The sequence below is a fragment of the Sordaria macrospora genome, chromosome 2 (assembly GCF_033870435.1).
Source record: "Sordaria macrospora chromosome 2, complete sequence".
In the NCBI taxonomy this organism is placed as follows: Eukaryota; Fungi; Ascomycota; class Sordariomycetes; order Sordariales; family Sordariaceae; genus Sordaria; species Sordaria macrospora.
The window spans coordinates 259,568-279,775 of record NC_089372.1 but is presented as its reverse complement, the minus strand read 5'-3'; the positions used below and the strand labels follow the sequence as shown (position 1 = coordinate 279,775).

The 20,208-nt window shown below is 51.3% G+C and overlaps 8 protein-coding genes across 8 annotated transcripts; 6 read left to right on the top strand and 2 right to left on the bottom strand.

Annotated features, from left to right (window-relative positions):
* Positions 1 to 588: 588 nt before the first annotated feature.
* Positions 589 to 2,367, top strand: SMAC4_09706 (uncharacterized protein; the record flags this gene model as incomplete). Its single annotated transcript, XM_003342504.1, has 1 exon — positions 589 to 2,367. One exon carries the CDS (start codon positions 589 to 591, stop codon positions 2,365 to 2,367), a length of 1,779 nt encoding a protein of 592 aa, XP_003342552.1.
* An 823-nt stretch (positions 2,368 to 3,190) lies between these two features.
* Positions 3,191 to 4,199, top strand: SMAC4_12773 (uncharacterized protein). The gene is made up of 3 exons (XM_024655853.2): positions 3,191 to 3,548; positions 3,608 to 4,063; positions 4,133 to 4,199. The coding sequence occupies exons 2-3, from the start codon at positions 3,767 to 3,769 to the stop codon at positions 4,193 to 4,195; spliced, it is 360 nt and encodes a 119-aa protein (XP_024511677.2). The 5' UTR covers positions 3,191 to 3,548; positions 3,608 to 3,766; the 3' UTR covers positions 4,196 to 4,199.
* A 1,629-nt stretch (positions 4,200 to 5,828) lies between these two features.
* SMAC4_13186 (uncharacterized protein) lies at positions 5,829 to 6,101 on the bottom strand (the record flags this gene model as incomplete). Its single annotated transcript, XM_066091301.1, has 1 exon — positions 5,829 to 6,101. One exon carries the CDS (start codon positions 6,099 to 6,101, stop codon positions 5,829 to 5,831), a length of 273 nt encoding a protein of 90 aa, XP_065945966.1.
* A 1,870-nt stretch (positions 6,102 to 7,971) lies between these two features.
* Positions 7,972 to 9,342, top strand: SMAC4_06869 (uncharacterized protein; the record flags this gene model as incomplete). Its single annotated transcript, XM_003344512.1, has 1 exon — positions 7,972 to 9,342. One exon carries the CDS (start codon positions 7,972 to 7,974, stop codon positions 9,340 to 9,342), a length of 1,371 nt encoding a protein of 456 aa, XP_003344560.1.
* A 689-nt stretch (positions 9,343 to 10,031) lies between these two features.
* Positions 10,032 to 11,717, bottom strand: SMAC4_06870 (uncharacterized protein; the record flags this gene model as incomplete). The annotated part of the gene is made up of 1 exon (XM_003344513.1): positions 10,032 to 11,717. One exon carries the CDS (start codon positions 11,715 to 11,717, stop codon positions 10,032 to 10,034), a length of 1,686 nt encoding a protein of 561 aa, XP_003344561.1.
* Positions 11,718 to 14,013: 2,296 nt separating this feature from the next.
* On the top strand, positions 14,014 to 15,270 carry SMAC4_06871 (uncharacterized protein; the record flags this gene model as incomplete). The annotated part of the gene is made up of 4 exons (XM_003344514.2): positions 14,014 to 14,394; positions 14,451 to 14,522; positions 14,583 to 14,648; positions 14,781 to 15,270. The coding sequence occupies exons 1-4, from the start codon at positions 14,261 to 14,263 to the stop codon at positions 15,268 to 15,270; spliced, it is 762 nt and encodes a 253-aa protein (XP_003344562.1). The 5' UTR covers positions 14,014 to 14,260.
* A 102-nt stretch (positions 15,271 to 15,372) lies between these two features.
* SMAC4_06872 (uncharacterized protein) lies at positions 15,373 to 16,011 on the top strand (the record flags this gene model as incomplete). Its single annotated transcript, XM_003344515.1, has 1 exon — positions 15,373 to 16,011. One exon carries the CDS (start codon positions 15,373 to 15,375, stop codon positions 16,009 to 16,011), a length of 639 nt encoding a protein of 212 aa, XP_003344563.1.
* Positions 16,012 to 18,998: 2,987 nt separating this feature from the next.
* On the top strand, positions 18,999 to 19,798 carry SMAC4_06873 (uncharacterized protein; the record flags this gene model as incomplete). The annotated part of the gene is made up of 2 exons (XM_003344516.2): positions 18,999 to 19,167; positions 19,418 to 19,798. 2 exons carry the CDS (start codon positions 18,999 to 19,001, stop codon positions 19,750 to 19,752), a joined length of 504 nt encoding a protein of 167 aa, XP_003344564.2. The 3' UTR covers positions 19,753 to 19,798.
* Positions 19,799 to 20,208: the final 410 nt, after the last annotated feature.

Below are 20,208 nucleotides of genomic sequence, written 5' to 3'. Positions count from 1 at the left end.
GAAGAGAAGGCCTTACCCATTGCAGCCGGTAGGAACCTACTCGATACTCGGTTTCTGCTTCAACTTTGGTATGTATTACTTATACAAATGCACATAGGCTGCGAGGCTAACATAAATCCAAGGCTCGTAAGAGATCAACCCTGCGGGATCCAGATTCCGGAACAGCCTACCAAGTTGGACGATCTGAACACTATTGACGGCTTAATTTCTACAACTATCAGCGCGTTTTCAAAGGTGGTTAAGCACCCTGATCTTTTCCCGATCGATATTATGGATCAATACCGGAACTCAACTCGGCACGACATCTCAACGATGACCCTCAGGCGAAGAAACATCGAAACCCCCAGTCTATTCGGTCGAGAGGAAGTTTTCTGCGGAATTTCCGAGCCTTGTCCCGGAACATTCGATCGAACGGTTGACACACGCAAGAAGAATGCTTGTTCGGTGCTTAGGTCGGACGAGACGCTCATCGCTTGGCTCAGAAATCGCGACTACAGCAACAATATATGTTGGATCTGTGGAGACCCTGGCACTGGCAAGAGTGTTTTTCTGAAACACATAGTGAGCCAAGCGAGATCAGAACCCTCCATGTTCAAACCAGACGCAAGAGGCGCGGCGAGCAACAGAGGTCGTGACCGGGAGAAGCCAATGATCATTTGGCACATTTTTGCTCGGGGTGGGGACCCAGTTTCCATGCAACGCGAAGAACTGACTATGATCCAGAACATTCTGCTGCAGCTTTTCAGGCAATTTCCTGGAGAGATTGACCGGGCGTTTGCAAAAACCTACAACATGATGCTGAGCCAGCAGAAGCCTGATTACATCAAAGCAGGCTTATCTACTTTCAGATTCAAGACTCTTGAGAACACCCTATTCTACTTCCTGGCAGACATTAGGCCAGTAAGACCACGGATCTTCATCTTCTTGGACGGGCCGAGTGGCTTTTCGCGACAGAAGACGGCTTTCCTTAACGTCTCGGAAGCCGAGGATTGCCCACTTGTTTACAAGTTGAGAGGAGTTAAAGGTGTCAAGGTGTGTGTTGCCAGTAGACCTGGGGGGATGTTCCATGACTGGGATCGTTCACTTCATGGTCGGGAGGAAAGGGGTTACATGTTTCATACCCTCCGCATCCAGGATTATACGCGAGGGGATATCCAGACGTTCTGTGCCAACCGGCTAAAGAGTGTGCTTCTTCCGCTGCGCCTACCTCTCGCCGCAAGTATTGCAGACGCATCGCAAGGATCGTTCATTTTGGCCAGGGACGGATGCGAGGCTGGACTGCGAGATTACGAACAGTCGGAAAACCAACAAGCCATCACCTACTCCACAATTCTCTTCAATTCGCTACTAGATGAACTCCACGCTATGCCATCATATTACAAGTTACCCAACTACCTGTTCGGGCCCGAAAACCGCCTGGACACGCTTTCAGCGTATCTCAACCTGATCATCACCCACACCAAGTACAACATGTCCCAGGCTCGTGCCAAACGACCCTTATCACTCCTCCAACTGACACTGGCTGTCGATTCATACCGAGGCACTCTCCCATCAGCGCCGCTCACAGACTATCAGATGGAATTTCTTGCCAGAGCCTGCGATACCATAGCGCACAAGATCAAAAAGGAACTCTACCCCTTGGTTGTTCTTCGAGAATTGGAAAACGAAGAAAAGCTCACCCGAGGTGTGGGTGACAACTTAGGGACATGGCCAGGAGGTGTAGCAAACGTGCGGAAAGGTTTGGTCTTCGCGGCAGGAACAAAGGTTATGCTTCTGCACAGTAACATGCTGGAGTACCTGGAGACTACCAACAAGGGCCGGGCACTACTGGAGAGGAATGATTGCGGAAGTGCCAAAGCACTCATCAGGCACGACTGGTCGCTTAAAGGTAGAGATGTCCAGGTTGTTGATGTGATGAAGACAAACAAGGACCGGTTCGTGCGGGATCGCGTGGCGATGTTACTGAGGGCGTCAATGTTTGAGCATGCTTTGCTTATGCCGGGTGTTGTTAATGAGGAGTGTGAGGAGTGGTTGGGACGTGGCGGCACTCAGATGATAGAGGCGGAGCGTAACCCGGAGCCTGAACCAAAGCGGCGGTATCACGCCACGAGGTCCAAGACTACCAGTGCGACCACTACCAGTGCCAAGGCTGTGAAGACAGAATCATATCGGCCGTATCACGAACATTTAAAGTTGTTGGAAAACTTGCCGGAAGTGCGTGGGCTGGAAGGCGAGATGTTGTTATTTGAGGTTTGGCCGAAGACGTTTGTTAAGCAGATTAAGATTGAACCGGAGGAAGTAGGTAGTGATGAGGGAAGTGAGGATGGTGGTAATCGAAGGGAAGGGAAGAGGCGGAGGATGGAGTAAGGGCGAGAGTCACGGAGGGTGGATGTGCAAAGATTGAGCGGAAGAGTTTGATTGGTTGATGGAGTTTTGTTGAGTGATGCTATATTTGTTTTGTTGATTTCCCTATGCTGGACATGTAAGAATTTCTCATTGATGCTTTGCTTCCCACAAATAGCATGTTCGATGTATCCTTCGACGACGTTCTCGAAATTGTTATGATAGTATCCCATTTCCTGTACCTTGCAGTCTAAACTCACCATTATCCTCCTATTATGCCTACTACTCACAATAACAATAAAGCCGTTAATAGTAGTAGTTAATTAGTAGAAAAGAGGAAACACCTATTCATCATCTCATATTTCCTCGACGTCTTCTACCGCCCCAGTATTCGACGCGTAGTATGACGGCTCAATAGATAGAAGTTGGTGCACTAGCTAAGTAGCCAAGGTGATAGTTCTCTTGTTATCTAACTTCGGTAGAAGGGTATTTGTTCTATTAAGATTAATCTTTTGTATAGTTGCCGATAGTGGAAGGAAGAGTCGGATAAAAGGAACCCGTAATCTGCGCGGTTAGAATGTTAGCGGGCTTTCAAACGTTAAGGACTTAACGCGGGTCAGTTTAAATTGGGTGATAAGTGTTACGCATTTAGTTTGTCCTTGGCAGCGCCTGTGACGGCCAACGTCGCCTGGGAGCTCCAACCGACAGCGCCTAGCATGCACTAACAGCACTAGATGGTTCCTATGAGTCGCCATCTTTGCCCCACCCCTCACGTCATGCTCTCCTCTTTTTCTGTGCTCCAGTTTTCTTCCTCCTTCACATCGCCTTTTCTCTCATTGTTTACCCGCGATCAAATCGAGCAAAGCCGGCGTTACAAAATTTCTAACAATGCCGCGCGCCTATCTTCCCTTTGCCCGTTGGCAACGGCGAGCAACCGGACCTTGATCCACGCCAGCAAGTCACCGAAATCCACCATCCTCCACGGCCAACACGACAATATCGAGCCAACGAAGCGTCTGAAAACAACAGGCCCGTCACAAGATCCAATCCGGCGGCACCCACAATGACCAATATACCTTATACAAAACCTGCACGTTTTTGTTATGTACGGGCTCTCCAAGGGTGAAGACGTTCGACCAAATGACCGCGGTCACATGGCCAGAGGGCAGGAAGCCAGGAATCCTGTCATGATTGTACGAAGTAATGTCCGGATCTCGATCCTCCTCGTAACTAGTATTAATATGCTGACCTCACTACTAACAAGGATATCGAGAGCACATAACGTATACCTGGAAGCCTATAGCTCACAGTAGCGCGCGAGTCCGATCACCCGCCCAAAAGCCAACCATAGTGCCATACCCGACAATCCGACGTACGAACACTACCAAGAGGAACAATGTATGCCATGTAGTAATCCCCTGCAATGTCGTATAAGCCCGAGTTGGATGGATTGACGTCCCTCCAGCTGATCCTCAAAGCTGCTCGGCTGGGCGGCATGATTCGGGGCGGCCAGGAGACGGGATATTACATGTTGGATACTTGGTGGTTCAACGATTACTTCGTTACGCTGCCGATGCCAGTCTCAGAGGTACTCTACCACGAGCTGCGGTTCTATAGAGATCCCAAGGAAGCCCAAAAGGACGATTCAAAGGCGGAGGCTACATGTGTGTTGTGGGAGAAACTTCATGCCTTTGTCGAAGTACTTAGCAGGTCGTTAAAGGTATGTTATTTCCACTTTCGCAGCCATAGCCCATTCACAGCTAACGCATACGTGTTTGCAACGAATAAGGTGTTGGAGGGTTTAGACAGCAAAACCGAGGAGAAACTGCTACCTGACAGTCCACACTGGTGAGTAGGCCTGAGCCTAGGCCCTCTTACCAGGCCAACGGCTGACGTTAACTTACAGAACTGTGTAGGTCCGAGGTGCACGATAATGTTCAAGTCCTGGAAAAACTAACGACCGAGTTGATCGCCGACGAGTTCATATATGCATTACTGTACGTGGCCCATGGAACTTGTACACGGCACACCTCAATGCTGACTGCCTCCTGGGCGGGGATGTGGTGACCCTCGCGACGCTCAGCATTTGATGACCAAGAAGTTCATGCAAGCGTCCGAAGTTCTTCAGTGGACTGATCGAACTTTTAGTCACATCATATTCGATACTTCCCAGGTTGGAATATCCTCGCGGCGAGGTCTGGCCACGGGGATTTCAAGGACTACTATGAGCGTAAGTGGGAGGCGCGTACGGATTTCAAGGCATGGTGGGCCGCGAACAAGCCAGAATCATATGCAGACTACCGGTTGGGGGTCTCTATCAAGCCTAACGACGAACTAAAAGAGTTGGACAGACGCTCTTTACACCGCCTCCTCGCGGCCAGGTCTGGCCACGGGGATTTCAAGGACTACCACGAGCGCTTCGAGCACGAGGACGCCCTGCTAACATGCTTTTGCGGAAGCTGGAAGAACCCCTTCCACCTCTTTTTCTGCAGGAAGGCGTATGCGGTCTCCCCGGTTACGGGCAAATCGGGTACGCGGGAGAATCTCTCCCTTGCTATTGGAATTTACTGGCAGCGCTTTATCGCTAGAATCCAGACCTCGCACTTCTTTTCATGGACTTGCACGAGAAAGGCATGGCGCCAGACCCTCTGGCAACAGCACACTGACGGCGGTGGCGTCACTGACAACCTTACGGGGTTTTTACGGAGTAGAGGGGTGGAGGTTGGCCATGGCCACGACATTGAGAGGGTTACGGTGGACTTGGACAGGCTAGTTCACCGTGCAAGGAGACGGGAGGAGGAGAGCGGGAGCGAGAACAGGGAGGAGTGATTTTGCCCTTTCTTATGTCTTTTCCTTTGTTATACAGGTCTCGCCATGCACTGGCGGCTCGCCCATTGGGCGATTCGATTATAAGTGTTGGGCCGCGTTTACGCTATGGGCAACACATGATTTACACTGACAGTAGGCCTCGGGTTGCCCTCGGGTTAATGGTCTTTTGGTGGACATTTAGGGCACTGCTCTTATCTTTGTACGCGATATTCACCGATGTGGCACGTCTCATGCACTACGGGAGGCGGAAGTGGACGTTAAAAATAACAACAACAACAACTTCCAACCCGGGAAGTTGTTGTTGTTGTTGTTGTTATTTTTAACGTCTACTTCCGCCTCCAGTGGGGCCATGAGACGTGCCACATCAGTGAATCTAGCATGCAAAAATAGGAGCAGTGCCCTAACTGTCCACCAAACCCTTTAATCGGAGGGCAAACCGAGGCCTATTGCCAGTGTAAATCATGTGTTGCCCATAGCGTAAACGCGGCCCAACATTTATAATCGAATCGCCCAGTGAGCGAGCCGCCAGTATATGACGGGACCTGTAGAACAAAGGAAAAGATAAAAGAAATGACAAAATCACTCCTCCCCGCTCTCGCTCTCGCTCTTGCTCTCCCCCTCCCGCAAGGCCTCCTCCCGTCTCCTTGCACGGTGAACTAGCCTGTCCAAGTCCACCGTAACCCTCTCAATGTCGTGGCCATGGCCAACCTCCACCCCTCTACTCCGTAAAAACCCCGTAAGGTTGTCAGCGGCGCCACCGCCGTCAGTGTGCTGTTGCCAGAGTGTCTGGCGCCATGCCTTTCTTGTGCAAGTCCACGAAAAGAAGTGCGAGGTCTGGATTCTAGTGATGAAGCGCTGCCAGTAAATTCCAATAGCAAGGGAGAGATTCTCCTGCGTAGCCGCTCCGCCCGTGACGGGGGAAACTGCATATGCCTTCCTGCAGAAAAAGGGATAGAAGGGATTCTTCCAGCTTCCACAGAAGCATGTCAGCAGGGCGTCCTCGTGCTCGAAGCGCTCGTGGTAGTCCTTGAAATCCCCGTGGCCAGACCTGGCCGCGAGGGGGTGGTGTAAAGAGCGTCTGTTCAGCTCTTTCAGTTCGTCGTTAGGCTTGATAGAGATCCCCAACCGGTAGTCTGCATATGACTCTGGCTTGTTCGCGGCCCACCATGTCTTGAAATCCGTACGCGCCTCCCTCTTAGCAAGTCGCCTTGAGTGCGCAAGGGTAGCCAAGCCTTCATTGACTACCTCCTTCGGCGCCCGCCTTAGCGAGCTCGTCTGCAATCTCGTTGCCCGTGATGCCCTTGTGGCCGGGAACCCAGCGGACGTTCACCAGACTGGGGCCATAGCCCTTTCGGATGGCGCGGAAATCGAGGAAAGCCACTTGTGACGACGCAGCTGGGGTTCTTCGGAGTCCTCTAATGACGGACGTGTTATCAAGGCATATCGTAATGCGTGGTCGGGCCTGTGCCTCCGGGAAGAGCGCCACAGCGGCCTTGAGACCATGCCGCGCGCCTTCCGCCTCCGCGTCGAAAACTTCCGCTTGTTCTAACTGACCGCATCCACGGCCGAGTTCTGTCTGTCCTTAGAAGATTACGTAGCCAAAGCCTACGCACTCGCCCTCTGGTCTTTCTTCGGCGTCGGGGTCCTCCGCGTGCGCTGGGAGGCCCATCTGCTTAGCTATCATAGAGCCGGACCCAGCCCGTGCGTTTGAGGGGCATTACAAGTCCATGCTCAGGTATGCGAACCTCCAGCCGGAACGCTTTGCGAGGCTTTCGGTGTTCGTCAACCGCATGCTAACACGCAGCACCAACGAATCCATCAAGAACGCACGCCAGGGCCGTCCTCTCTCGCTCCTGGAGCTCACAATGATACATAACAGCGAGCTCGTCCTCCCGGCCAAACCTGACAGGGTTTACGCATTCATTGTAATCAAGAGCCTTTGCGAGAAGATGGAGGAGTTGATCCGCAAGGAGCTCTATCCCATTCTCGCCATTTGCAACTGGGATATGGACGAAAGTGAACAAGGGAGATACGCGCTGCGGGTCGCCGCGCGTGATTTGACCCCGTTTGCCTACAGGGTTGTCGACTTTCTTTGCCCTAGCATTTCTTTACCAGCACTAAGGAAGGTAGGGCGCTGCTGGAGATGGACAAGGCACCGGAAGAGGAGCGCGTGAGGAAAATACTGCGCGGGTCAAGGTTCGATTTGGCTTTTTGGTGGTTGTCTCGTGATCATTGACTGGGGGTGGGAGTACTATGCAGACGCAACAATAGAGATCCAAGCATGGTTGCACATTTGTAGTTCACTTTGTAAGGGATTCCGGGGAGGATGAAACAGGAGTTGAGGTGGTGGAAGTGGTGGTTGTCGGCGGGAATGCCCCTGGGTTAGGTGGGATTGGGCCGCTGGCAAAGATCGAGACAAAAACCGGAAGCCCGTGGATGAGACGCCCGGAGCAATCCAACCAACCAACTAACCGCCCATAACCTGAACCAACAGACCAACTCGGCCAATGTCAAGCCAACGTCGAGCTAACAACACGGTTCCAACGTTGGGCTATGATAACAAAAGAAGTTCATTTCAATACGGCGCTTTACGCTTCCCGACCCTCGATCACTTGACCGTTGAAATATGGCGTGGTTCCTTATCCTCGTCATAACGGGGGAGGATGGGCTTATGTTCACGCGCGTTCCATATGGATATATAGCTTCCTTCATCACGCAAGATCGTTCTGAGCCACTTCAATTCACTGTGTTACAATAGGTTGAAACTTCACTTTCGCCCTCACCAACGTGAACAGCAACATGACCAAACTATTGCAGGCTCTTCAAAAGCTCAAGACCTTATTGGGTTACAATATCCAAAACCCCAAGACACCATGCCCCTTTTCCAACACTTGCCAATGGATCTTTAAGGATCCGAAGTTCAAGAACTGGCTTGCATCCCACGATGCAAAAGAACCATGTGCCCGTCTTCTCACGATTTTTGGCGATCCAGGCTCTGGAAAAACAGTCTTGATGAACTCCATTGTGGAAAGATTCCGCCAGGAACCGTCCCTCCTCTCCACCACGGATGGCGAAGCACCGATTGTGCTGTACCATTCCTACAATGGCCCTAGGAATATCTGGCCATTCTCCCACGCTTACATGCTCTATAGCCTGTGTCAGCAGCTTGTCCAAGCACACAAACTCAAAGGGAAAGAATACGCTCTACCGGACCCCCTAGGTTGGTTCAACTCAAACCTCGATCGTTTTACCACCCTATTGATAGCCAATCCGGGGTCCTATTACATCTTTCTGGATGGCCCATCTGGGTTTGACATGAAGTGCCCGATCGGGCCTTCGCATGACTACAAGACCGACGACTTCCTAAAGTCCTTGGACACGACGAGGCTAAGGAACCCGAGTGGGAAACTGGACATCAAGATCTGTTACGCCTGCAGACCCGAAGGCCGGTTCCGAGACATCTTAGAGATGGACCCAAACATGCCTACGGGACTGAAGATGGAGCGCAAGAACAACACCGACATAGAAGAATTCTGGGCCGAACACCAAGAGCTCCTCGAAAACCCACCCAGTATGGAAGACATGTGGTACCAGAATGGGAAGATCAAGGACACGTATCGATTCTTTCCATGGCTGCAATATGAGATCTACCTACTCAAGAAGCAGCATAAGCCCTCGATGTTAACCGCCAAAGACGACATGGAGCAAGAAATGTGTCGAAAGTGGTACCGCACCATGCTACACGAAGCGACTTATAACTTTCAGCCGGAACGGCTCGAGAAACTCTCTGTCTACATCAACCGGATCCTCGCGCACGACGTCGAACCACTGAGAACTCTTCGTGCCGACCGTCCATTCACGCTTCTGGAGTTCACCCTGGCTGACCTGGAAGACGTTAAACCAAGCGAAGTTGACAACGAGGAGTTCGTCGAAGCTGCTTGCAAAGAGATGTCTAGGATGACCAATCAGAAACTCCATCCGTTCATCGTCGTCTCACCGCCAAACCCAAATATAGTCCTACAACGACAACCAGAGATATATCGAAACGAGATTCATCGACTGTCGGTCATGACTGTCACCCTCCTCTATCACAGTATGAGTGACTTCTTCCTGAACACCGAAGAAGGGAGAGCTTTCCTGGGGTTGGATCAAACCAAGAAGGATGACTGAATCAGGATGTTGCTCCGCGGCTCACAATTTGGCTTCAAAATCGGGACAACTACCACGGACGAGTTCTACGAAAAATATGACCGGCATGTGATGGCGGCGCCGGAGGCGACGACAATGAGAAAGCTGGTCCATTGGTCATTATCTAAGGAGAGTGAGCTTTTGCCGGAGGAGTGGATAAAGACGTTTCGGCCGGCTGCTAGGTCAGGCTCTGGACGATGAGGGACCAGGAGAAATACCAGTTTGCTTCGGTACCTCTATGCAACAAGTGACTCGGTTTCCTCAAAGTCCCATTTCACGCTGGGCCTGCATAAGGCTTGGTAAGAGGATTTGTCTGTAACGTGGGTAGCAAACGCTGTCAATCGTGGCTGGGTCTTGCTAGAGGGTTGCCTGCCGGGTAAAGGGGTTAAAAATTTAATAGACAAGAGATGTAGCGGGGGACGTCATGACTTCGTGAATTGAAGTAGCTGAAGGAATATACAATGAGATTCCAACTTTGTTCTTGCTCGTTCCGGCAGTGGTACAATAGGTACTACTTAGCTAACGCGATAAGATATTCTGTTCGTGTAAAGACATAACCCTTTTCTGCAAGTGACCCGTTAATCGCCGATACAGAACAAACGTGGAATGAAAAGCAGTAGGTAAAGCCACAGCACTGCTACAAAGACATGCAAGAGCCCGAGTAGGTCCGTCTATGGGAGATCATCCTCTTCAAAGAAGGACAATTCACTCTCCCCGTCACTGTGATTGACAACTTCATAACCATCGCTCCACGTCTCCACTTCACTCCAGCCATCCTCGTCCTCGCCCTCCTCCTCCTCCTCGTCATTATTCTCGAGGCTGCCATACCCGGAGTCCATGACCTCAAAAATCTCATCCTCACTCCCATCATCATCATCATCATCATCATCATCATCATCATCATCATCATCATCATCATCATCATCCTCCTCTTCATCTTGTCCTTCCCCCATCTCCTCCAATTCCTCCTCGCCAAACTGCCAATAAGGCAACCTCGCCCCATTCCAATTGAACTCCTCATCTCCAAGTCTATACATGTACTCCTCCTCCACCATCTCCTCCTCCAACTTCGTCTGCCGAACCTCAAATGCCCTCGCAAGCGCCAGCAGCGCCACCTCCGTCCTCTCTTTAGCCTCCTCGATAGAAACCCCCCTAAGCATCTGCAAAAGCCGCGACACGTTACCTCTAATGTTAACCCCGTCCTCGTTTCTCTGGAACAGTTCCCTCGACCAACACACAAACAGCGCCTGGTCCAGGTACAAGTACCTGTTCTTCCTAGTCCACATCGTCTTTGCCCAGATCTCGGGGGCGATTACCTTGATTCCCGACAGGTTGTCGGAGCGCCAGATTGTCTTGAGGACGGCAAAGACGTAAGCGAAGAAGAGGAGGCGGGTGCTTGGCCGGTGCGGACAGTCTGGTCGGAAGTGCAGGGGCTTGTTGTCTAGTTGGCGGGCGGTAAGGAATGTCACTTGGCCGTTGATGTCAGGTCCGGGAGCGTAGGGGGCGTTTAAAATATCTTCTGCTGCTTCGTCAACGATTATCCACTTATACTCGCGAGGCGAACTGGCTTCCCACTCCGCCAACGCCTCGGGGGACTTATAGTCCTCGTCGGCGAGGTTGGGGACGATGGCTAGGGCCCCGTTGTTGAGTGCCTCGGCTACGGCGTGCGGGACGATAACACCGTTGTCGGGGGAGAGGAGGTCAGGTGGGCTGTCGAATGGGAACAGCGCGGTGATGGTTTCCTGGCCTAGCTTGGGTGGGACGATATGTGTCACCACCATAGCAGAATCGTTTTGATATTCGCCGGAGACGCAGTCGAAGATGCAGCTTCGGTAGCCGGTGTGGTGGCCATTGTCGTGGGTGATACGGTGTATGCCGGCGTCGTAGGCAGTGAGGAGGGACTGGCGGAAGTTGACGCGGTCTGCCCGGGTTGGCTCGGCCACCACTCCCGCATTTTCTGTGGCAATACCAAGGTAGCTCTTCGCCAAGGACACAAATTCCTCGGGGACCACGCCGCCGTTGTCGACTTTGGCCGCTTGCAACTCGTATAGCCGCATCTTAAGCCATGCGGCCTTTGTCCTCGTCGTAATGGTCTCCGTCCACTGGGCGAGGTTCTCTTCTTCGTCTTCATCCTCTAGATGTCCCTTGTTTTGTAGTTCAAGAAGCCGTGCCTTCCAGTACTGGGTGTCGGCCTTGAGCACCGCAAGCTTGCGAGACGCAAGCCCTGTCGCTATCTTCCAAAACATGAGGTCGGAAGGGTGGAAGGACTTGAGTTCGGTCCTCATTTCCTCCATGCGTGCTTCTTCAGACTTGGTCCAGTAGCATCCCCTAAATTCGGGCAGCGGCGATGCTGACATGATGACTGAGATGTGGGTGATACGTGTTCGGATGGTGTAAGTATGTGATATTGTACCTAATGTATGCTTTGGCTTAAACTGGTCCAGGTGTCAGCTTCATGGTACAAGAGAGGGATGGAAATGTGGTGAAATCGGAGGTACCTACTGCTCATTGTAGCGGGTAAAAGATGCTACTTCCCGTCGGCGTGAAACCGATAGCAGGGTGCACGAATAATGGCTGTGATGGTAGGATTTCGTTGGTTTGATGTGAGTCAAGATGTCCTCAAAGCTTACGACAGGAAGGAGATTGGAAAGGGAAAACACTGAGCACTAAAGAGAGATGGGGGGATGATGGATTTATATCTTCCCTGGTTGTGTCAAAAATCAACAAAACATCAAATGCACCGGATGTCCGATGCTTTTGTCTCGCATATCTGGCTTTTTCCAAAAATTGATGCCGCATATTCCTGTTGTGCATGTGCTCTGTTGCGTGGCCCGGATGCATTGCATCTTTCCTATAAAACTTGGAGTGAGCGGAGTGGAGGATGCGCGTGTCTGCAAGTTGAATGTGGTACCCAAGTTGTGGGAAAATGAATGCAATGCGCAATCACCAGAAGTAAGCGGCAGTCTGTTACATTCATTGCCCGCATTACTTGGTTGACACGCAAGACTGGTGGGGGGCAAATGTGGCATGTTAGAGAACAGGAGTATAGCCGACGGTCGCCGACTCGCCCAAATTAGGTATGGGCACAAGTTCCGATGATTAGCCGAATTAGTGCTCTGTACCTAACAGATTCCGGGCGAATTTGTGTGCACCTCAGATAAGTCCCTATTGCGTTAATGGGTTGTCTTGCTAAGTGGGGACACATTTCAACGTCATGTCATCCGAACTGACAATCTTCCTCCCAACATTCACAAAGAATTCGTAGATTGCCGCCGCCTGTCAACAGGAGACAAGACACCAATCTACCACCCTAGACCTTCAAGAGTGTAGGATGCACAAAATGCTCCGAAGGGTTGAAGTAACAATGTGACTTTCTCCTCAGCCGACGGATGAAGAAGAGCGACACTGCGTTGGAGCAAAAGTGAGTCAGGGCTCGGTTATTAAACGGTTCGTCTTGATCAAAGTCAAACGTTGAGTTACCCTGAAATGGATGTGAAAAGCCTATAACGATGCATTGGGAATAGTTTTCGAGCAATGTGTACATCAGTCGCACTAATACCCTCACCGTCGTCCGGTGGCGGGATCAGGACCGAGTTGACTTGTTCCGGGATGCCGGTGTTGCTATTAGTGTAACGGCAGATGAGTATGTCAATGTGGCTAGGGGTAACGGCATCCTACTCTTTACGGACCCAAGAGTTTGAGTCCCAGGCTGCACAGGCGAGGTTGATGCCCCGCTTGTGAAGTCAATAAGCCAAGGCCGTGTCCGACAATTTCACAGCCTCACGAGCTTTGAAAGTACCTCCCCACACGATAACGCGAGAGTCTGCCGCCAGTAAGATCCCTATGTACCAACGTGGGCGGTTCGTGCAGCTCGTCAAATTTCCCACTGTGCTCTCCCGCACAGGAGACTCGCTGGGCTAGTTGTCTTCGGAAGACTCGACGATCGAAGGCCTAGCACCATCCCCCCAGGTCTAAAGACCCCTTCTGCCAAATCCATGATACCTACCACTGTGCTCGTTGCTATCCGTCCACTGTGTAGTCGCCATATACGGCGCGCTGTGTAAAATGGAGCTAGCATCCCGAACGACGTGGCTAAGTTGCCCCATATCTTTTTATTGGCAGCTGCCTGCCCTCCCGCCGTCTGTCTGTCCGTTCGTTTGTGCCAAGCACTTCTACTTCGTGAGCAGTGGGTAGATGGTTGTGGGGATCGTTTATTCCTCCCGACTGTAATCATCGTTGCAACCGTCATCTTGATTCATTTTGCAGTATCAGCTTCGCTTCGTCGACCCTGCTCTTCACCGTCCGCAAGCGCGCACGGCGAAAGCTTCATTCATTTCCGAAGCAGTCAGAGACCCTTGCATTCACTGGAAAAACAAGAGATCGCTACCAAGCATACAGGTCACAGAGTCCACGCGACCACAAAAAATGGCAAGAATGGAAGAGGCCTTGTTGGCACAGGTAGATGTTGTGGTGGGGTCTGTCCCACCTCCATTCACTGACATTGTCATGTGGGCCCACCAGCCCGCACCACCATGTATTTAGCCCTCCACATTTTCTTTTCCTTTCTTGTCTTCCTAGTTTAACACAATCAACACACTTCTTGTGCCCACAAACCCCAAGAGTAGACCCCGTACCCTGGTACACTGCTCGTCCGCATCCGCCGCCGCCCTACACTTCACCACCCGCCGGGTTCTAGACCGTCGGATCCGTGGCGCTTGACTCCTTTCTTACTCTCGAGCTGCTCAGCCTCACTGTCCGCTGCATCAAAGTGGTGCTTAAGGTCATCAAAGCCACTAGTGATGGTAGAGCTTGGTATGAGAAGCTTCTGAAAATACCGGGCGTACTCGATAGTTACTTGAGTACAGTGATCGTCACAGCCGAGACGAAGAAGGGGCCAAAAATGATGGTGGAGCTGGCAAGGCAATGCGTCTACGACGTTCGGCAGTTTGGAAGAAGAGTTGAGCGCATTGCGCGTATGCCTCTCGAGGACACAAGGACTGAGAGCCGGGAGTTTGACGAGATGGAGCAGGAGTCGTGAGTTAACTCTTCATTCGACAATTTTGATGCGATACTGACGAGAAACGGGACAGGGCTCGTATACAGGCAAAGCTCATGGATGTCGTCCTCACGGTGTTCAGGGAGGAGTATTTGCGCCAGCTATGGTACGTATATCGGCCTAGTCACGATTATGGAACCTGTAGCACTGACCTAACATCAACAAGCTCCTACGAGGAGTCACTGGATCTTACCACCCGCAATCAATTCGGCAGCATCGAGGAAATCAACCCGTAGTTACATCGGCTCATTAGCCTCCTATCGACCCTTCCCACATTCACACATCCTGTGCGGCGCGCTATCATCACGGCGCTCAACCAAAAGTTCGGCGACGAAACTGAAGCTGACTTCTTTGAAGCCATAAGCGAACCAACCTTTTCCGATCTTCGAGGAAAGATATTACAAAGTCTTCGCTACCCCAACCAAAATTCTCGATTCGAACTCATCTCCGAGCCAAGCCCTGGCACTTGCAAGTGGATTTTTGATGCGACTATTGGCAATGCGAAGGGAACATTTGGCACTTGGCTCAAGGCCAATGTCGACACAGGCCTCGATAGGCGTTTTTGGATCTCCGGAGACCCCGGAACCGGAAAAAGTGTGTTGATGAAGTACCTTGTCATGGAGGCGCAAAGGAATCCAGAAATACTCAAAAAGACAGAAAGCGAAGAGGCTCCCATTGTGTTTTCACACTTCTTCAACCACGAGGGAGACCTGATCCATTGCACAACGCGAGGCATGATCTTGAACTTGCTAGTTCAGCTTTTCGAGCAAGATCCCCTTCTCTTGGACGCACGGTTCTTCATCTTCATGACCGATGTCATGAAACACCAGAAGCGCAAGACCAGCGCCGAATAGAAAGGCTACACACTTTGGGATCTCTTGAAGAGAGTTCTAGGAGACGTCAAGGAAAGGAAGAAAAAGGTCTTCATTTTCATCGACGACCCGAGTGGCTTCGACATGAAGTTACTCGACGCTGCCTATCCTCAACGAGAAGACATCCCCCGCAATGGTTCCATCCATTCACTTATCGACTGCGAACCTTACCGCAAGCCTCAGCCTACGCAACTCATCTATTTCCTGAGCTACTATACCGAGGTCAAGATCATCGTAGCCGCCAGACCGGAAGGTGCCTTCCACAAGATGTACTGGAAGTCACAACTGCATCTCTCCCCCTTCCTTTTACGCCCTGCCATCAAGGCCGTCTGCCACAGCACTCTCGATTATCTCTGGCTCACGCAGCGGCACTCCTTCACTCGCAAGATCCTCAACGACCCTGCATCCAACAGCTCCTTCACCGAAGCCCTGGACGTCCTTGACATAATCAGGCGCCAAACCTCCGGCTACATCATCGCGGAGCTCCCGCCCCCGCTCCGCCGCTCCCAAATACTCTACACCTCCTTCATCGCGCGCTTCTATGAGTCCCATACCAAGCTGGAGATGAGATCGCTCGCCAGGATTTTGAACCTCATTCTCGCCTACCATTCTCCCTCCCTCCATCAATACGCTCCGGTCCAACCGCCCGCTTTCGCTCCTGCAGTTAACACTTTGCTTCAAAGAGTGCTTGGTCAACAACTGCCTTTTCAAAGGAGCCTTTGAGGCACCGCCTGATATCCGCGACATGTGCAAGGAGGTAGCAAAGCTGATCAAAGAGCAGTTATACCCGTTCATGACTTTGCGCGAGATGGACAACCCGCCTTTTTGTTTTGACAAAGGCGCGGAAGGAATGGACAGTATGGCCCTGGTGCAAGAGGCGATTACAGAGGTCTGTTTCCTCCGACCTAGCTTGGCTGAGTTCTTAACTAGTACTACGCAGGGGAGGGAGTTATTGTGACAAGGACAGTATTCTGGGCTTGGAACAGTAGTTCAATTCAGCTAATAAACTACTTTGGTCTCGAAGGCCTTGTTGATCCTCTCAACCTCTAGGGGAAGGCTGGGATTCGAGGTCTTCTTATGCCAAAGGGAAACGGTACGTATCCAGTACGTACGGGTCCTTGTCACCTGAGGCTCCAAGGCACCTAGCGATCTGCATACATGTAGGTCTTTCTCGTATGACACCAGGAGTGTGGCATATGTCCGTGTGACAGTTATTGAGCCTTGATGATGCGAACCCGCCGTGTTTGGCGGATGTAGCGACTAGAAACGAGTGGATGCAGCGCTTGGCCGTGGCTGGAGCGATGGGTGAGGAAGTGAGGAGGAGTGAGTTGGCCAGAGATCGGTTGAAATTGTTGTTGCGGGCGGGAAGGTTTGACGAGATTGTGTTGTGGCAAGCTTCAGCGAAGGCACAGGACAATGGGAAGATGGCGAGCGAGTTAGGAAGGGCGTACAGGCATTTTGTCTGTTTTGCGCAAAGGTCGACTGTGCTGGGGGTTTTCAAAAGAAGACGAAGTCTTTCCGGAGAGTTGGGTAGTGGAGTTTGCGAATGGGAAGTAGACTGAATGGGTGCCATGAAGTTAAGCTGGGTCCAGGTTTCGGTCACCAGTGTAGGGAGGCAAAGTGGCGTTATACCCAAGTAGACATAATACATGTATCTGGAGTGCTGGTAATGCTTTATTGCTTCCTTCTTCATCTTCAAGGGCAGATGGCCATTATAATTCCCTGTTCTTTCCATGCCTTCTAGTCTCTCCGTTGATGAAAGCCCCTAGAATGTGAGCTAGACGTTGAACCCAGCAGGACTTAGTCTATTCGAGATTTCAGTGAACGTTCTGTCAATCATCCAGTACCTAGTTGTAGAAAACTACGGTACAAACAGGGAACGCCGATACCACTTACCCCTGCGTAACTCAATGTCAACGTAGCTGCGCATTCTCATTCTCACTAAAAGCGAGCTGTATCAGGTCACCAGGAACGTTACCGGCTGCCATGGTAAACTTGCCCTCAGAAGTGACTTGAATCTGGATCGGACACTGGGCTCTGAAGAAGACATAGACCGGTGTTGCCACTTGGATTGTCCTGGTGGTGAGAATCCGGACCTGTCTACTCTCAGTGGCTTCATGGTTGGATACTGTAAGGATGCAAGAGCCTTTCAATGACAAATTTTGCGCTGTTATCGGTTATAATCGTGCCCATCCCGGGACCACTGGTGCGAAGCTTGGATCTGTTCAAGTTCGTTTTGTGCGTGCAAGTTATGATGCAAGGAAGGGTCTTGGTGATAATAACCCCGACAGTTACAAATATTGTACAGTTGTAGTGTAAATGATCTACCGCGTCGCATTAGAACCTGCTTTGTAGCGAGCAATCGCTTCTGCTGCCAACTCCATAGGTAGGTAGGGGAGCGCGTGCAGGGGTGGTCGTTCGATTAGTCGCTTCAAGCGTTCTCCTCATCCTCCTGATCTTGCTCTTCGGAGTCTTTGATCTCGGAGTGGTATGATACATTCTTCGTCTTCCGTCGCTTGGACGAGCGAGCTTGCTGGCTACCACAGATCCCTGTATCTTGGCTTTCGGCACCGGCGGTTTCTGTCCAGCACGAGGGGACTTGCGGCTGGCAGCGGCCTTCTCCTTCTTGTTGCGCTTTCCAAAGTCCAAGAAAATTCTAATTTTGGCATCAATGTTCGTCAGGATTTGCGGGGAGAAAGACATTTTGACAGCCGAGGTAGGTTATAAGCTTGTACGAAGTGGGACCTAGAGCGAAGCACAGTCGGTTGTTGAAGGGTGAGTTTGAGCAGGACGAAATCCCATACCCTTTTATACAGGAATCAAGTGATAAGTCGTGACTCCGGTGATGACTCAAGTGCAACTCAAGTGCGACTTCTATTGGCGATAGCGGCAGGCACAGTCACTCCATCACGCGAATACCTAGGTACGACTCAGGGCAAGTATGGTTTGCGCAGCGAATGGGCTTTTTTCTATGTCTTAAATACCTCTACTGATTTTGAAGGGAGCCTGCTTCCAGGCGCAATGGTTCCGATTCAGACACTTTAAAAAATTGAGGTCAGTTTTTAGATTTGAGAGAAAGTTCTACAAAAGAGTTCGAGAGGTTTTTAGAATCTAGGTATATATGACCAATGGCGGGGCAATGAACTCCTTCTATCATGCCTCGAGATGATCGGTCACTTCAATAAACCACCAGCACAGTGTGTATCTCTCAGGACAAGGAGAGGGGCTAGATTTCATCTCATCTTCAAAATGAATATTCTGGTCATTTGTGCGGAAGAGTGATCCACTTACTGATCCTTCCGGTCACCGGCTGTGGCAGTTCATCTTCGCTCACGTCCCCGTGGTTTCTCCCGCTTTTCTCTCTTTTCTTTTCTCCACACAGTCGCGTCTGGTCGCTTTTCTCCTTCGCGTTTCTTCATCAAACTGAACAAATTCTCATATCTCACCAACCTCGACTCAGCTTACAGCACACAAGAAAAGCTTCATCCAACTCTCCCCTCCTACTTCATCCAAACCCCAAGCTCTTCCCCATAGAAATCACCTTCTCCACGTCGCATCACCAAAGTAAGTCACCAGAAAGTACACCGTGAAGTGATACCCGTGAAACCCAGCTACGAGTGATATGCTTGTTGGATGAGGATCCTCTTCAGCAGAAGCGTGGTTGGCTTCATAAGTGGATTGGTACGCCGGTACTCCTGGCCACATCCACGATGCTACCCGCAATTTCTGTCCATCGCCCTCAGCCCGGACTGCGGTACGGCCTCGGCCCTCGTATATTGCGCGATGCCGCACACCTTCTTCCCGAAAACGGTATCCTCGGTTTCGCCGCCGAGTATCCTGTTTTTCAAGATGAAAGTGATGACCATCAGACCCCTCACCGTCCACCTATGCCGGCAACACCAACGGTTTGCCGGTCCTCGATCCTGCCCAACAATTCCGTCCCTTCGGTGGAGACTCCAGATGTTGCCGCTGTCGTTCCGTCGGCTTTCACTGCTTTGGTAGAAGCTATGATTTGCTTCGCCAGCTGGTTCGGCGGTTCCGGCTACTTTTTATGTTCCCGCGGGCTTGCCTCAGGCAGTAAACTCAAGCACATATCAAGACCTGGAGGCTAACACACATTTGAACCCAGATGTCTTTCCCCCTCACCGTCGAACGCGAAGGGTTCAACGTTTACTGGGTGACAATCACGAGCGAGCGACTGGAAGTGTGCGTCCTGCACACATGTGGCCCCGCCTGGATCCATATCGAAGGCGAAGTCATCTCCCGCTTTGTATGCAGGGGAGGCTCGGGGGTTTTCGTGCCGTTCGATGCCGTCATGATGGTGGAGAGCCGGCCTGTCCGCGTTGTCCTCATCACGGAGGGCGTGACCATGATCCGGGTCCAGTCGCCTCGTGGAGCGATGATGATCATTTTCGATCGTCTAGATGCCGAAGCCGCCTCGCAGGGGCAGGAGGCCCAGGATGAGGAGGAAGAGGAAGAGGAAGACGAGTATGTCCCGCCGAGTCCTTGAGGTTAGTTCATTCACTCCACATCCAAGTCTTCTTCATTTATTGTATGCATGTCTGGTGGAATGCTAACAAGTTGGTTTATTTGTAGTAGCTAGGTAAAGCATGCAGGGAGCTTCGTTGCTGTTGGCTTTCGTGGCGCTGCGTTTGTTCATGCTGCGAGTGTCCACTCTCCTGCGCTCGTTTCTGTTCTTGTTCTTTGGGCGTTTTGGGGTCTCGGTGTTGGTAGCGGCGGCGTTAAAGGGTAATGGGGAGATTCTTGTTGTGCTTTTACAAAAGCTGTGGGTTGATATCTCTGGTCTAGCGTTGAATGGGTCGTTTTAGGGCTTGAAAGTCAGGGTGCATGCGTTTGGGTAAGGTGCCAGTGTTCATGTACGAGGAAAAGAATGCGGATTTGTGGGTGGCAAAATTCTTT